Source organism: Taeniopygia guttata, chromosome W, assembly GCF_048771995.1.
Source record: "Taeniopygia guttata chromosome W, bTaeGut7.mat, whole genome shotgun sequence".
Classification (NCBI taxonomy): Eukaryota; Metazoa; Chordata; class Aves; order Passeriformes; family Estrildidae; genus Taeniopygia; species Taeniopygia guttata.
This window is the reverse complement of record NC_133064.1, coordinates 10,732,263-10,747,789: the sequence shown is the minus strand read 5'-3', so window position 1 is coordinate 10,747,789 and position 15,527 is coordinate 10,732,263. Positions and strand designations below refer to the sequence as shown.

Genomic DNA, 15,527 nt, shown 5'->3' with positions numbered 1-15,527 from the left:
TGAAACAACTGGAAAACAGAAACTGAGACAATTTGGGATAATGTGATTTAAATTGTTCTTTTTGTGCCTGTTATCTGCACAGTTGGCAACCATGATTCATGTTTGGCCCCAACATTTGCATGTGGCTTTAGTCCAAAATGTATCCAAAACCTCTTCATAAGAATGACATGCCAAGATGGTATTGGATATGTGAACATGAGGCCTGGCAAGTTTTGTCCCTAGATAAAGATTGGGCCTGTGCCCTTGGGGCTGTAGTTTCAGACATAATAATATTTTATCATATTGAGGATTATTGAACATATTGAAAAGCAAATTTCAGATGCAATTTTAGACTTACAAGAAGAAATCCATTATTTATATGGTATAATTTTACAAAATAGAATGGCTCTCAATTTCCTACTCTCTGCACAATCATTAACACTAGTTGTTCTTATGCAGATAAGAGTCAAAGAATTAATAAAGATTTGGTTGAAGTTTGGAAGCAAACTCCAATTCTACATCAGGTAACTTTCAAAAGGCTCATTGAACTTTGAATATACCTTCCATACACTCACTTCATGGTTACTGAACTGGGCCTGGATAAAAGGAACTGTTCATACTACTTATATCTGTAGTTAATCTTTGCATAATAGCTGGCTGTATGATACGATGCTGTGATTGAATGTTAAGAGTAGAGACTAGACAAGACTAAAGGGGAAAATGCTGCCAGAATGATTTTTGCTTATATATTCTCTATATTCTTTACACATATATTCTAGCTCTATTGTTGTGTAGTTATATAGTTCCTAGATAGCCCCAGTACTTTCTCCAACCCTTATAGGCAGAAAGACAAATCACATAGGCCCCAGTCCTATCTTGGTTCTTCCTGGGAACCAAGGTTGAGACCAGGTCTTTGAGACACATTTTCATAAACAAAGTTTATTTCTCATCTGAGTGGGGAGGATTTAGGAGGGACTTGAACCGGGGGAAAATTGCCTAACCACTTATGTCTCTAATTGGTGATTTTTGTCAATTATGCTAATTTGCTAAAGTTATAAAACTGTATTCACCCTATGTGGGGGTGGGCATTTTGTGGACATTTTCCATATCTGTCCCTGGAGGCCTCCAATAAAGACCAACTTTTATATTATCTCCTATACTAATATTATTTTGAAAGTGTGTTGTTTCATTTCTAGGTTCTTTAAGGCATTGATATGCATAAGTAAAGCCAGAAATGTATTGTTAGTGTAATTAAAAACTTGAGAGTCGAATCATTATTAATCTGGATCTAATTGTTACATGAAAAGAAAGAATCATGTATTTCTAATTGCAACACACACACCCTCCACACCCCCACTCCCACCCTTCTTAGTTTCTGTTCCTTTCCCTGGTGTTATGCTTGTTCTTTCACTGCTCTCCATGGCCAGGAGCAATATGATGCTCATGTTGATGGCTTCTTTGGTTGTTTTCTTCCTCACTCCAGGATTCAATTAGAGTAATGTTTATGTTTGCTAATACCCTTTTACACCTTTCTCTTTGTTGGTGTTGTGGTTTGACACAGAAAAATTTTTTTTTCGGCAGGAAGAGGTTAGTTTAGTCAGGGGTTAGGTTTGGATATTGACACTCCAAGTGACTAATTGAGGGTGGACATGCCTCTGAGAACACAGAGGGGTTAAAAGCAGAATTCCCAGGAAAACTTGCTTTCTTTGGTTCCGGTCATCGGAGAGTGCAGACCTCCCCTGCTCAGCAACGAGCTGGGTGGGGAGGGGAAGCCATGCGGGCCCGGGGAGGTAGGCTAGGGGGTGAAGGATTTGGAACTGAGTTGGGTTAGCTCTTGTGGACAGAAGGGTGGAGGAAGTCTGAGATGTCTTTGTTCCCCCCCCCCCCCATCCCCGCCCAACTTAGAGGGAAAGTGACAGAGAGCCTGAAGGCACTTGAAGTTTGTTGGTAGAGGAGAAGGAGAAGGGGGGGGGGGGGGAAGATGCTTAGTGTGGGAGACTGAACGGAGTCTTGGACTGAGTTTTTAGCTGTCTGGGGAGTCTGAGACTTTTAACTCTTTCTTGGGAAATGAAGGCTTTGTGAAATATTACTCTTCTTTAATTTGAAGGAAAGAGACACAGCCTGGGTTGGGAGGAGATGATAGAGTAGCTTTTAGCTAGACTTTTTTTATTAACTATACACTGAATTAATTTTTCTTGTAACAGAGATTGCATTTTAGGGAGATGTATAGTGAGTCAAAAGACTTGCTTCAGCAACTACTAATATAATAAAGTGAACAAAGAAAAGCTGAGGAAGGCGTGATGATGCCTGCTGTCTTCAGAGAAGAAGAAGATCTCTGTTTTTAGACCCTCGACCTCAGAGGAAAATGGGGGGGGACTGTGGTCCCAAATTGAGACGCTAGACTGTTGTTCCTGTTGGTCCTTGGCAAAGCATTTTTAAAGGAGCTCTATAAGCAGTCTTGGTCCATGCACAGTGGTGAGAGCACTGTGACATGGAGAGGAGAGTGTCACACTGGCAGATTCTCTCCGGGTGGTGCCATGTGTGACATAGAAACACAAAAGATAGCAGCTGTATTTCCTAAGGAGTCTATGGTGCAAGGGAGACTCTTCTCTCCCCTAATAGACTTAATCTTAATTATATTGAAGGGTGAATACTTAATTAAAAATCCAAATGTGTCTCACTGTAGTTTGTTAGAGTTAGATGGTGGGAGGAGGAATGTTTTGAAAGGTTTTAATTTTAGATTTTGTGTGTGTTTTTCTTTCTTTTTTTTCTTTTATAGTAGTATAGTAGTAATAGCTTAATAAAGTTCTTTTCCCCATTGTTATTAAGCTTAAGCTGCTTTACTCTGTTCCCGATCACATTTCACAGCATTCTATTGAGAAGTTGTATTTTCATGGGGGCGCTGACATTATGCCAGTGTCAAACCATAACAGTTGGTGAATGAAACATGCAAGTAACCTTCATGCATGGCAGGTGACCACACCCCTGTCTTTACTGCATATTGTTATCTGTTAACCAAATTACAAATTCTTGAAGTATAATTTATTAGCCACACAACTCCTTTTATTGTTTTATTGTATTACCACTGATAGTTATACAGGGCCTAAAACATAGGAAAAGAACAATTAAAAATAGTTTCTGAAAGTTTTCCTGCCCCCAAATCCAAAACAAAGAATACTTAAAAAACTTTTCATGAATAACACACCCCCAAATAAAGAAAAAATAAATAAGAATTAAGACAGTCACCTGTTTGGTAGTTATGCTTGCTTTCCCTTTAAGGCCTTAAATGCTTATACCCAGAAATCTCACTTTGTCAGTGCTGATATAAAATTCTGTCACAGTGCAAATTAAACAAAAATAGTTTGCACAAGAAAAAAAAAAGCTGTAAATCAAATTATTTGCTAATCAAAGGAAGATATATTACTGTTTGAACATTAGAGTGAGATCAGTTTTTTGTTTGCAACAGAAACAAAGCAGTACAAAAGCAGAAAACTTGAGTATACCAAATTTGCAAATAGGTTTTTCAACAAGAAACACTTTTAAAGCTCGGGATAAAATTGCTGTCTTGCTCCTTCCACCTTTCCATTTCAAGGCACACTCATACATAGGCACAATCTCACTTTGCACTTGGTCAGTTTACACTGAAGTTTAATATTAAGTAGCTATTGATGAATGAGATGATCCTCATCTTTAAGCTGAGTGGTAAAATGGTTGACAAAATAGTTTGTGTAGGCTCAGTTCAAAACTTGAGGTTCAGAAAGAAAGTCATCCTAATTAAAAACTGGCAGCTTCTGTTTAAACTCCAAAGATAATTTATAGCCCCAAGACATTTGGAAGCTCAGTTTTTACCCCTCTGTAGTGTTTCAAACAAAAGAATTAGCTTTAATTGTCTCCTTCTTTATTTTCAAATTATACAATGTGCAGCATAAAATTTGATTATTGTGAGTATTGGGAAATATTGGAAATAATAGAATAAGCTACTAGACCAATATACAATTTTTTTTTTTTTACTTTGTATTTGTCTAGTTATTCCACTATGGGTAAATTTATCCACCAGCATATAAATATTTTAACTTGTTAGAGGTATATCGAGCTGCATCAAGATTTATACATATTGCCATTTACCCCATAAATACTCAAGGTTGTTCATAAGACTAATTACCTTCCACACTAAGCAGCCACTAACAGTATCATCCATCTCCCTACTGAAATGTAATGGCTGCTTTGAATTCTCTCCAAGTTTCATGGTGCTCCATGTTATTCACAAAAATTTCCATAAATTAACCTATTTCCAGAGACAAAGTGACCTAAAATGTACAAATATCCAAGTGAATAGAGGTATTTCAAAGGAAGGTAACATTTCTTATAATAGCTTTAGCAAGAATTCATATGTTGCATTGATTATACCCCAGGACAGGACAGAACGATGGTAATTCAGATGGACTCCTCTGAAAAGATGCATCAATTTTTTATCACGTTCTAGCCATATTGTCACAAAAACTTTTGAAAAAGACTGAAATTCACCACCAATTTGAGACTGCATGCGAGTTTTTACAACATTCATTGGGAAAAATAAGGATCCCAGCATGGCACCCAACAGCCCGCCACAGATAAAGTCATTGAACAAGTGAGTGCTATAAGAAGTTGCTTCAGGCAGATATTGTTTGATAGGTCCTCGTAGGCCAAAGAAGAGCATATTACTGCTTCCATTCCGGAGCAGAATAGGCACCAAACCCCGATAATATTCTCTAATCCCATAGACTTTTAGTACCTTGAAAGCCTGGTAAGTGTTTGTAAATTTGTCATGATGTTTGTAGTCTTGAAGCAAAGTCTGGACTCGTTCAAAAGGTGTAAGAAGGGCTTCTGTAGTCCCTGCAAGCACTGCTGCCATGCTGCAAGTTAGAAGTTCAGGTGCATTTGTGTGACTATGGAGCAAGGAGGAGAAATCTTCATACAAGCCAAACATTAGAGCCAGGGTAGTTGTTTTTTGCATTAATGGAGGAAGGATTCCACGATAGAGATTTCGAATTCCATCTTTCTGCAGCTGATGTACTGCATCCTTTGTTTTCAAGCCATACAACTGTTGTCGAAAGAGGACCTTCTGGATGGGAAAGGTGACTACTATATTGGTGAAGGCTGCACAATAGCCACAAAGATAATGCTTACCAGAGTTACCCTTTATGTGATGGCTCATATCTTGCTTTGAATTTGTTGGGACACAATCTTGTGAATCCATCTTTTTTTCCCCTCGATATATATATTAGATTTCTTTTCCTATGTAAAAAAAAAAAAAAAGAAAAATAATGTGAACAAAATGGCATGTGACACAGTTATTTTAGTTTACACACACACGTCATGTGCACACTGTTCAACATCACACTGTGCAGCATGTTACATCCTGAAGAAAATTCATCAAATTCAGTGGAACAGTGTGACAAACTGTCATGAACTGATAGATGATGCAAAATATACAATTTTCTGCAATACATCCAAGGGCCTAAAAAACTAGATATTTTTCCTCCCTTTATGTTTTGTTGATTAGAACCAAACTAAATTAAAACAAATAGAATATGAACCCGTCCAGTGCCACCTTACAACTGAAAATGTGAGGGAGAAATAGGAAGTTTACACATTAAGTTGCCAGTAAAGTATGTCAAGGGATTCAAACAGTGAATTATCTATTCTAACACTAGTAAGATACAAGTTACCAAGCTTTTGGAAAACACACACACTGCACACAGCTCAGCATTGCAAATTCTGATCATTCCTGCCTGTATTTCCCTGTGGCAGACAGCAATGAATAATTTAAACAGTAATTTAATAATCAGCATTCATTTACAATAGAATAGTAAAATAATATAGAAATGTTAGAAAATATGTTGAGCTCTGCTAGAGCTAAGGTCCTGAAGGACACAGTGAAAAAGGTTTCATTAAATAAAACTGAGAATTAGCCCTTAATAGGTGATACATGATCTGCCACTTGCATAATATTACACTCTTCAATATTTTCCAAGGAACAGCACCATAGAAGTCATTTACAAAGGTTAGTATTTTATCCTGATATGAAGTCATACCACTAGTGAGGAATTCACATTAGGGGGGGTTGTACCACTTCATCTATACTAATATATATTGTTCCTAGGATCAACTTAGTTCTTTCTGCATATAGTAAAATAGCCACACTCACAACTATGCCACAGTCTTATCTGGCCCCCCACTTTTATATTAAGATTTATATCAACTCTGGATAAATGTGTCATTCAGTAATGCAACATCTAAACCACAGGATTCATAAGACTTTTGACTAGTCACCAGTTGTGTTGGCAATAGCAACCTCTGGCCAATATCACTTCTGATTTCTTTTGCGGAAAAATAAAGAGCTCTAACTCAGTTTTATAAGGTACACATTTTCTCATGTAGTTTAAGTAAGTTGTCATGATTATGATTTGAGAAGTTGTAATGATCAGACAATGCAATTTTTCTCAGATGTGTTTATGACAGAACCTTTTCTTTCAGCCTTAATCTCACAAGTGCCATCTGTGTCACTGCACTGGTTTTGGCTGGGATACAGTTAAACTGGGAGGGAACACAAGTGGGACATCTGACACCAACTGATCAAAGGGATATTCCATACCATATAACATCATGCTTAGGATATAAAGCTGATGTGTGTTGGAACTCAAAATGTCCCTCAGACATTTCTGGAGGTTCCAGGCCCTGGTCAGAGGCATTTGAGACCCTGGCAGGCAGCTGGAAACAGCTGTGATTTTGAGTTTGAGCCATGGAATGATTTACCAACTTTGAAGGTGGAACAAGGAGTCACAAAAGTTTAGATATTACAGTAGAAGTAGTTACAAAGTAGAGGGAAGAATTTTTTTGTATTGTACAAGGGGGTTTTAACACCTGTACGGGAGGGGGTTTACTTTGTACATGGGGGTCAGAAGTTTTAAGATGGAGGAATGTAGGCCGGTCCTGTTCCTCCTCTTTCTTCTTTCTTACCTCCATGTTCATGATGATGTTGGCACTTATGGATTGGTTTAGAGTAGAAAAGCACCATTTAATATAGGTAGTAGGTATTGGGGAAAAACTGTAAACATGTATCACGTAATGTATCATATAAAAGATAGCAGCAGCCCTGGGCGGGGGGAGATGTTGGTGAGAGTGTCGCGGGAGACAAGTCTCATGCTGTCATGATCAACAAGTCTCAGTTTATTGGAGTTGATTACAGTTTCTTTATACAAGCACTAATGAGTTCATATATATTGCAAAAGCGAAGCTCAGGATTGGTTACCTTTCTATTAACACATATATCTTTTTGCGATAAGCCTTGCAGTTATTGCTTCTTTATACTTGATTATCTTTCTGTATACTAAGCAATTTTACATCTTGGTTGTTAACGAGACACCTGTATGCTCAAGGTTGTTAGGAGACATCTGTTTCTCAAGGGCATAGTTTTCATGCTACAAGTCACGTATTCTCACACTCTCATCAACTTAACCCTTTCGTGTCTCTTGCTGCGCAGCCATTCTTCAGCTAAACTCTCGACATTTCCCCTGTTTTTTCTATAAGCAATTAAGGATGTGTTTCATTTTTGTTCTATAACTGACATTAAAGTCTTTTGCAAGTACTGAAATACACACGGCAATGAAAGCATTAAAATTACATAACTAACAATCCTATTATCATAGGCTGCAAGAGGTGTTTGAGCCACCCCGTAATTCTCCATGATTTAAATGATAATTTAAAAAATGTATCATCCCTCTGTAACACCTGAACATGTTGTTGCAAATGCAGAATTTTCTTATGAATAGATTCTGAACTATTTTTTCAAATTCATACAGCACATGTCTTCAAATTTTTCGCACTCATGTCTTTGTGCTATTTGAATTCATTTGAGCTCGGGTCCAGGTTTTGAACTCTGTCATGGGACCCAACGAGACTCCAATTAAACAAGTACGAAATGAGTTAGACGGTGTGGCTAACAACAGGCAGAATGAATTTTGCCTAGTTTGTTTGGCCCAAGTGATCCGCATATTTTCTGTTTTTGTCAATGTCAAGGATTCCAGATACTTCAATAACTAAAATACTGCTTAATAAAAACATTGAAGCCCACTACATATTTCTTTGGTTTTTGAATGCCCTGTTTAACATGAAAGAAACAAACTTAATTTTAAACATAAACTATAACTTCTAATAAAATAACTTCTGATAAATTTAACTTCACACTTATGATATTTTAACTTATTTCTCTGTACTCTACAAAATTAATTTTCATTAGAACTGGATTAATCACGGGATGTTCTAGGCAAACTGTTGTCATTGACGTTGTTATCACTGCAGGTTGGTATCTTTTTCATCCATTTCTAAAATTCTGTCTCTGCCTTTTCGTATCAATGCAGCAAGAGCATCTGTCCTGCCCAGACTTCTTGGTTGGATGGGTAAAAACACTCACTTAAGCAGGATTGCTGTTGATCCACATTGGGACTCCCTCTTTTTCTTTTGCCATTGAAAGACAATGGCGAAATCAATAGAAAAATCACAGGCATTACTAAAACTTACTAAAACTTAGCAAAAATTTTATAACATCATTAAAAACACACTTATATTAAAAAAAAACCTCAAAGCCCACGATCTTCTGTGGGTGAAACACAAATCTTTGCACAATCCACTTTTGCTGTGTATCTTCTGATCCACTTGTGGAGAGATCAGTGCCCTCTTGCAATTGATAAGTTCCACATTCTTCACTGAAATCCATCTAGATTCTGCACCTGTTAAAACACAAACAAACCTAACACCCCCCACAGGGACTGGAGGGTCTTCTCTCAATTTTGTTCCCTAAAACTTGCATGAAGAAATGGAGATATCAACATCTTTGTTATAAACATGAAAAAACATCAAAAACAAAACAATGCATATAGTAAAGAAACTAACAACAAATAAAAATCAATTAGATAATACACAATTAATATTACATATAAAATCACAGTTACTAAGTGCTACACTATCAAATTGTCATCCCAGAGTCTGCAGCAGCTGAAAAACCTTAAAACAACAGAGATTTGGATAAAACATGTCCTGATCATGTCTCTCCAAAACTCTCTTTGAGGCTCAGCTGCCCTATAGGATCAAATTGTTAAGCCAAAAGGACTTGAATACTTTTTGATGCAGAAAACACTTGGGTCAATTACGCTATCCACGTAGAGCCAGAGCTTGGCCAGAGCTCAAACCCTAATTGGAGGATATGTATTAACACATTATAATATGAAAGTCTTAGAAATAACTGTTATAAGTAGAAAACCTTATTATTAAAAATTTATCAAACCTTCAAATAATTGAACCTGTCTAAAATTTCTTTCAAGACAAAAATTCTCTAAATACAACAAACCTTTTCTTTAGAGATCTGAAAATTTGAAGTCTGAAATCTTGAACTAAAACTTGGACAATAAATTTTTAAAAGAAGATGAATTGCAGCTGCATAGAAGATTAGACAAAGAAATCACATGAGTAGTTAAAAAATCAAAACAACAGGATCCTGAAAAAACACATCTTGCAATTAATCACTTAAAAAGACAATAAAACATATGAAAACTGACTGTAAATATTAAAACAACACCTTAATACCTTAACATTTTAATAATAATTCTTATCACAAAAATCAGACAACTTACATTATATGATCAGCTTATCAACAAGAAATGTTTAAAATAGTTTAAGACATTTTTTTCAAAGTGTTCATATAACATTAGTAACAATCACTACTTATCATTACTTATAAAAACTTGACAATTATTATTTATTTTATTATCTATAAAAACTCAAAAACAGAAATTGCGAACTCAATGCCAACATTCCATCTGACTTAAATTCCTCAAATCTTTGTTTTCAGAAACATTTTTGGCAATTAAATCATTATTAACATTTCTATCTTTATACAGTGATTTTCATCTATATTGTATTTGAAATAACATTGATTTGCATAATGTCTATCCTTCTTGGTATCTTGGAAAACACTCAGTATTGCTATACTTTTTCATTACGTCTTCTGACTTTTGCAAGGAATTGAAAAAATGCTGTTGAAATTTTTGCTGTAGTGTTGCAATCCCTCCATTGGTGACACTGCTGCTCTTGGCGTTGTCGTTACCGTGGCAACCAGGCTGTGCAGCGTCTCCGCCGCCATTGCTGGGTGCTGTGGGGAGATGAGGGGGCGGCGCTGTCTCGCTCCCGTCCTTGCTGCGTCACTGTGGGGATGGGAGAGGAGACACTTATGATGCGGCCGCACCCCGCCTGCTCCGACTCCAGCGCGGCCGAGCCCCCGGGAACGCCCATCTCCCTCCTCGCGCTGTTGCTCAGCAATAAGGAGCCTTCTGTCTCTCGGCCGAAGTCCGCTCTGCCCCGGGGCCGCCTCCTCCTGACTCAGCCGTGTTTCGTCACCAACTCCGCCTGCCTCCTCAGGTGTCTCCCCGCCTCCCGAGGGACCCGACGGGGCCACTTCCGAGTTTGCCTCACTCTGCGGAACCACCGAGCTGTTAACATCCGCTGCTTTTTTCTCTGCAGACATGATTTGCAGGGTTTGTAAAACTTTTTTCCAAATGCCTCCAAGCTCTAGCACTATTTTCTTGTCTTTTCTGCCCACTATCACTGGGTCCCAAAGCAGCTGTCCCAGCTCTTGCGATTCGACTTTACTAAAAATCAGCGAAGGCTTTTGCAGCTTGCTTTTGTTTCTTGCCCACAGAACCAACTGTTCGAAATCGGCTTCTTTAACCTTTTCAGCTCTCTTTGAGAGAATATGAAAGAGATGTCGCACGGAAGCCTGGAGATCCCTATCCAAATCAAGCCCTTTAAATTGCCTCCGTCTGAGAAAGGAGGTGAAAAGGTTATATGCTGCTTGCCTGTCAATTACTCACATCAGCGCTGTTGCAGACCCTCTAGGCTTCAGCAGCACGTATCGGCTGAGCTCGCAGTTGCGGTCACTCGGCGCGGCACCAGGTAGTGGAGCTTAATCGCCGTCCATCTAGCTGCGGGACCCGACCCCAACGCAACGTCTCACAGATCCAGGCGGGGGGGTCCCGTCCGTTCGGGTGCCAGATGTTGGTGAGAGTGTCGCGGGAGACAAGTCTCATGCTGTCATGATCAACAAGTCTCAGTTTATTGGAGTCGATTACAGTTTCTTTATACAAGCACTAATTAGTTCATACATATTGCAAAAGCGAAGCTCAGGATTGGTTACCTTTCTATTAACACATATATCTTTTTGCGATAAGCCTTGCAGTTATTGCTTCTTTATACTTGATTATCTTTCTGTATACTAAGCAATTTTACATCTTGGTTGTTAACGAGACACCTGTATGCTCAAGGTTGTTAGGAGACATCTGTTTCTCAAGGGCATAGTTTTCATGCTACAAGTCACGTATTCTCACACTCTCATCAACTTAACCCTTTCGTGTCTCTTGCTGCGCAGCCATTCTTCAGCTAAACTCTCGACAGGGAGAGAAGAAGAAGCCCCCAGACAGAGAGGGTGTCAGGGGTGTGTGTGCCTCTGCCTGAGCTGCTGACCAAACCACAGTAGCCAGAGAAGACAATCTTTTAGATAGCTTGCAATAAACTGCCTTGAGACTGAACAACAAGAGGCTGCAGAATTTTTCTTTGGAAGCATGGGTTGGAGGAGAGACTTTACCACCACATGGAACCCCTGAACCAAGCTGGTGTTCCGACAGATGGGAAGTAGTGAATGAATTCCTTGATTTGCTTTGCTTGCATGGCTTTTGGTTTACCATAGAGCAAAAGAGCCAGCAATCACCAGGAGCAAGAAATCAGACAATGAAGGCAAGAGACTGGCATGGCTGAGTAAAGCCAAAGGGAAGAAGCAAATGCACAGGCAGTGGAAACAAGGACAGGTAACCTGAAAAGTTTGGTTGTGTAGAGATGGGGTGTGGAAGGCTGTTACAGTGGCCAAGGCAAAGTTGGAACCAAACCTGGCAAGGGACACAAAGAATAGCAGGAAGGGCTTCTACTGTTACATTAAACAGACGATGTAAATGAGCAGCTGGAGTGAATGGAGTTTCCCCTGGGGGGGGATGAGGAGCTGACTAGGAGCTTATCGGTCAGGATTAAAAGGAGAGCAGGGACAGGTGACATTATTGTGGGGGACTGCTACAGGCATTAATCAGAAAAGGAAGGTTAAAGAAGGTGTGATGATAAACAGTACTAGAAAACTCACAAAAACAGATGAGAAGGCAGAGGTGCTTAACTTCATTGCCTCAGTCTTTGATGGCAACCTCTCTCCCCACACCTCTCGAGTGGATGGACAGCAGGATGGGAACTGGGGGAGCAAAGTCCCTCTCACTCTAAGAGAAGATCATGTTGATGGCTACCTGAGGAACCTAAATGTACATAAGTCTATGGGACTAGATAAGATGCATCACATAGTCATTGGCTGATGGAGTTTCCAGGACACTCTCCATGATTTTCAAAAAGTCATGGCAGTCAGGTGAAGTCCCAGGTGACTGGAAAAAGGGAAACATTGTCCACATCTTTAAAAAGAGCAGAAAGGAGGACCCTGGGAACAAGCAACCTGTCAGACTCATCTCTGTGCCTGGGAAGATCATGGAGCAGATCCTCCAGGAAGCTCTGCTGAGGCACATGGAGGATAGGAGGTGATCTGAGACAGTCAGGACACCTTCACCAAGGGCAAGTCCTGCCTGACCAACCTAGTGGCCTTCTATGATGGAGTCACCCCATCAGTGGACAAGGGAAGGGCTACAGATGCCATTTATCTGGATTTCTGTAAAGCCTTTGACATGGTCCCCCACATCATCCTTCTCTCTAAATTGGATTGGATAGGTGGACTGTTAAAAGGATAAGAATGTGGTTTGACAGTCATATCCAGAAGGCAGTGGTCAATGGCTCAGAGTCCAGATGGAAATCAGTGACAAGCGGTGTCCCTCAGGGGTCTGTATTGGGACCAGTGCTATTTAATATCTTCATCAATGCCATAGACAAAGGGGATTGAGTGTACCCTCAGGAAATTTGCAGATGACACCAAGCTGAGTGGTGCAGCTGACACACCTGAAGGTTGGGATGCCATCCAGAGGGACCTGGACAAGGTTGAGGCATGGGCCCATGGGAATCTCATGAGGTTTAATAAGACCAAGTGCAAAGTACTGCACCTGGGTTGGGAAAACTCTTGGGGGATGAACAGATCGAGAGCAGCCCTGCTGAGAAGGACTTGGGGGTGCTGGTGGATGAGAGGCTGGACATCAGCCAGCAATGTGTGCTCACAGCCCAGAAAGCCAATCATGTCATGGGCTGCATCCAAAGCACTGTGGCCAGCAGGGTGAGGGAGAGAATTCTACCCCTCTACTCTGGTGGGACCCCATCTGAAGTGTTGCATCCAGCCCTGGGGTTCTCAGCACAGGAAGAACATGGAGCTCTTAGAGCAAGTCCAGAGGAGGCCACCAAGATGATTAGAGGAATGGAACACCTCTACTATGAGGAAACGCTGAGAGAATTAGGATTGCCCAGCCTGGAAAAGGAAAGGCTTCAGGGTGACCTAATTGCAGCCTTCCAGTACCTGAAGGGAGCCTACAAGAAAGATGGAGAGAAACTTTTTTCAAGGGCATGTGGTGATAGGACAAGGGGGAATAGCTTCAAACTGACAGAGAGTAGGTTTAGATTAGATGCTAAGAAGAAAATCTTTACTGTGAGAGTGGTGAGGCACTGGTACAGGTTGTCCAGAGAAATTGTGGATGCCCCATCCCTAGAGGTGTTCAAGGCTGGGTTGGATAGGGTCTGAGCGACCTGATCTAGTGGAAGTTTCCCTGCCCGTGGCAGAGGGGTTGGAACTAGATGATTTTTAAAGTCTCTTCCAACCCAAGCCATTGTATGATTCTATGATTAAACTGTCTTTATCTCAACCCACAAGTTTTCCCACTTTTACTCTTCTGATTCTCCCCCCATCCCACTCAGTGGGTCAGTGAGCAAATGGCTGCATGGTGCTTGGATGCTGGCTGGGGTTAAACCATGACAGACCATTATGGTGCCCAACGAGGGGATCAAAGGGTTCAAGATAATGATGGATTTGATTGGGATGTGATAGATGGAATTTATATCTGTTAGTGCTGACGCCTTAAGTTTTAGCTTTCTTATTTTTCAGATTCTGTGTTGCTTTAATGGGTAGCTCTGAGCTTCATACTAAGTGTTAGCAAGTTCTCTTCACAGGGTAGGTAGACAAAACAAACCTTTTCCAGCTTGACCAAGGACAACTATTAAAAGCTCCAGGGACAAAAAGTATAAACAATGGTGAATTGAAGAGAGAAAAACAAGGATGATGGAACTTCATAACCTAAAGCTATAACTGGACAATTACTTCCAATATGCAAATGGACCAAAACTTATAAAAGTGTGAGACCTTGTGACTGGTTGTCCATTTTGTGACCATTTTGGGTCCATGTTTGGTGTAGCCCTGGCTGGGCTCTTGTACTGCCCAAGGTGTATCCATTGAAGCCTTTTAATAAATATCTACTTTATTCGGTTCCCTCCACCAACTGAGAAGCCCCAATGGAGCGCTACCATTGGCGGGTGTTGCCTCAGGGCCTCAAATGCTCGCCCACCATCTGCCAGTGGTACGTAGCTTCATTGCGGACCCCCGTCCATGCAGCCACCGAGGGCGTGATCATCCAGCACTATATGGATGATATCTTAATTTGTGCTCCCAACGGCGATCTCCTTACACACGCGCTTAACCTGACAACTGATGCGTTGATTGCTGCAGGGTTTGAGCTGCGAGAGGACAAAATTCAAAAGATGCCACCCTGGAAGTACCTGGGTTTGGAAATTAACAAGCGGACCATTGTTCTGCAAAAATTGGCCATCAAAAATAAAATTCGGACCCTAGCTGACGTCCAGCAGCTGTGTGGTTCTTTAAACTGGGTGAGGCCATGGTTAGGCATTACAAAAAAAGACTTAGCCCCTCTTTTCGATTTACTGAAAGGGGGGGGAAGAGCTGAGTTCTCCCAGACAACTCACCCCAGAGGCCCAAGCTGCTTTGAATAAGGTCCAGGAGACAATGTCTGCCAGACAGGCCCACCAGTACGATCCGGACCTGCCCTTTAAATTCATCATATTGGGCAGACTGCCACACCTCCATGGCGTTATATTTCAATGGACGGACACCCTAAGGAAGGTCAAGGACCAAAACCGAAGGGACCCACTCTCCATCATAGAGTGGGTCTTCCTAAGTCACCATCGGTCCAAGAGAATGACAAGGCCACAAGAGTTAGTAGCAGAACTGATCCGCAAAGCAAGAGTGCGGATCCGGGAGTTAGCTGGATGTGACTTCGAATGCATTCACATTCCAATCAAATTGGAATCGGGCCAATTCACCAAGGCCATGCTGGAACACCTTTTACAGGAAAATGAATCTCTTCAGTTCTCTCTAGACAGCTACACAGGCAAAATTTCAGTTTTGAGACCCGCCCACAAAATTTTCGACTCAGAAATTCAATTTGCATTATCCATCAAACTAATTCAGAGCAAAAAGCCACTCAAGG

At 40.6% G+C, this 15,527-nt stretch overlaps 1 protein-coding gene across 2 annotated transcripts in view; it reads right to left on the bottom strand.

Moving 5' to 3' along the window:
- Positions 1 to 3,022: 3,022 nt before the first annotated feature.
- Positions 3,023 to 15,527, bottom strand: part of LOC116806904 (mitochondrial nicotinamide adenine dinucleotide transporter SLC25A51-like) — a 50,492-nt gene continuing 37,987 nt past the window's right edge. For both annotated transcript variants that reach the window (XM_072923033.1, XM_072923034.1), the window contains one exon: positions 3,023 to 5,253. In XM_072923033.1, coding sequence (XP_072779134.1) covers positions 4,343 to 5,215 — 873 coding nt within the window. In that variant the 5' untranslated portion in view covers positions 5,216 to 5,253 and the 3' untranslated portion in view covers positions 3,023 to 4,342. The remainder of the gene's footprint in view (positions 5,254 to 15,527) is intronic.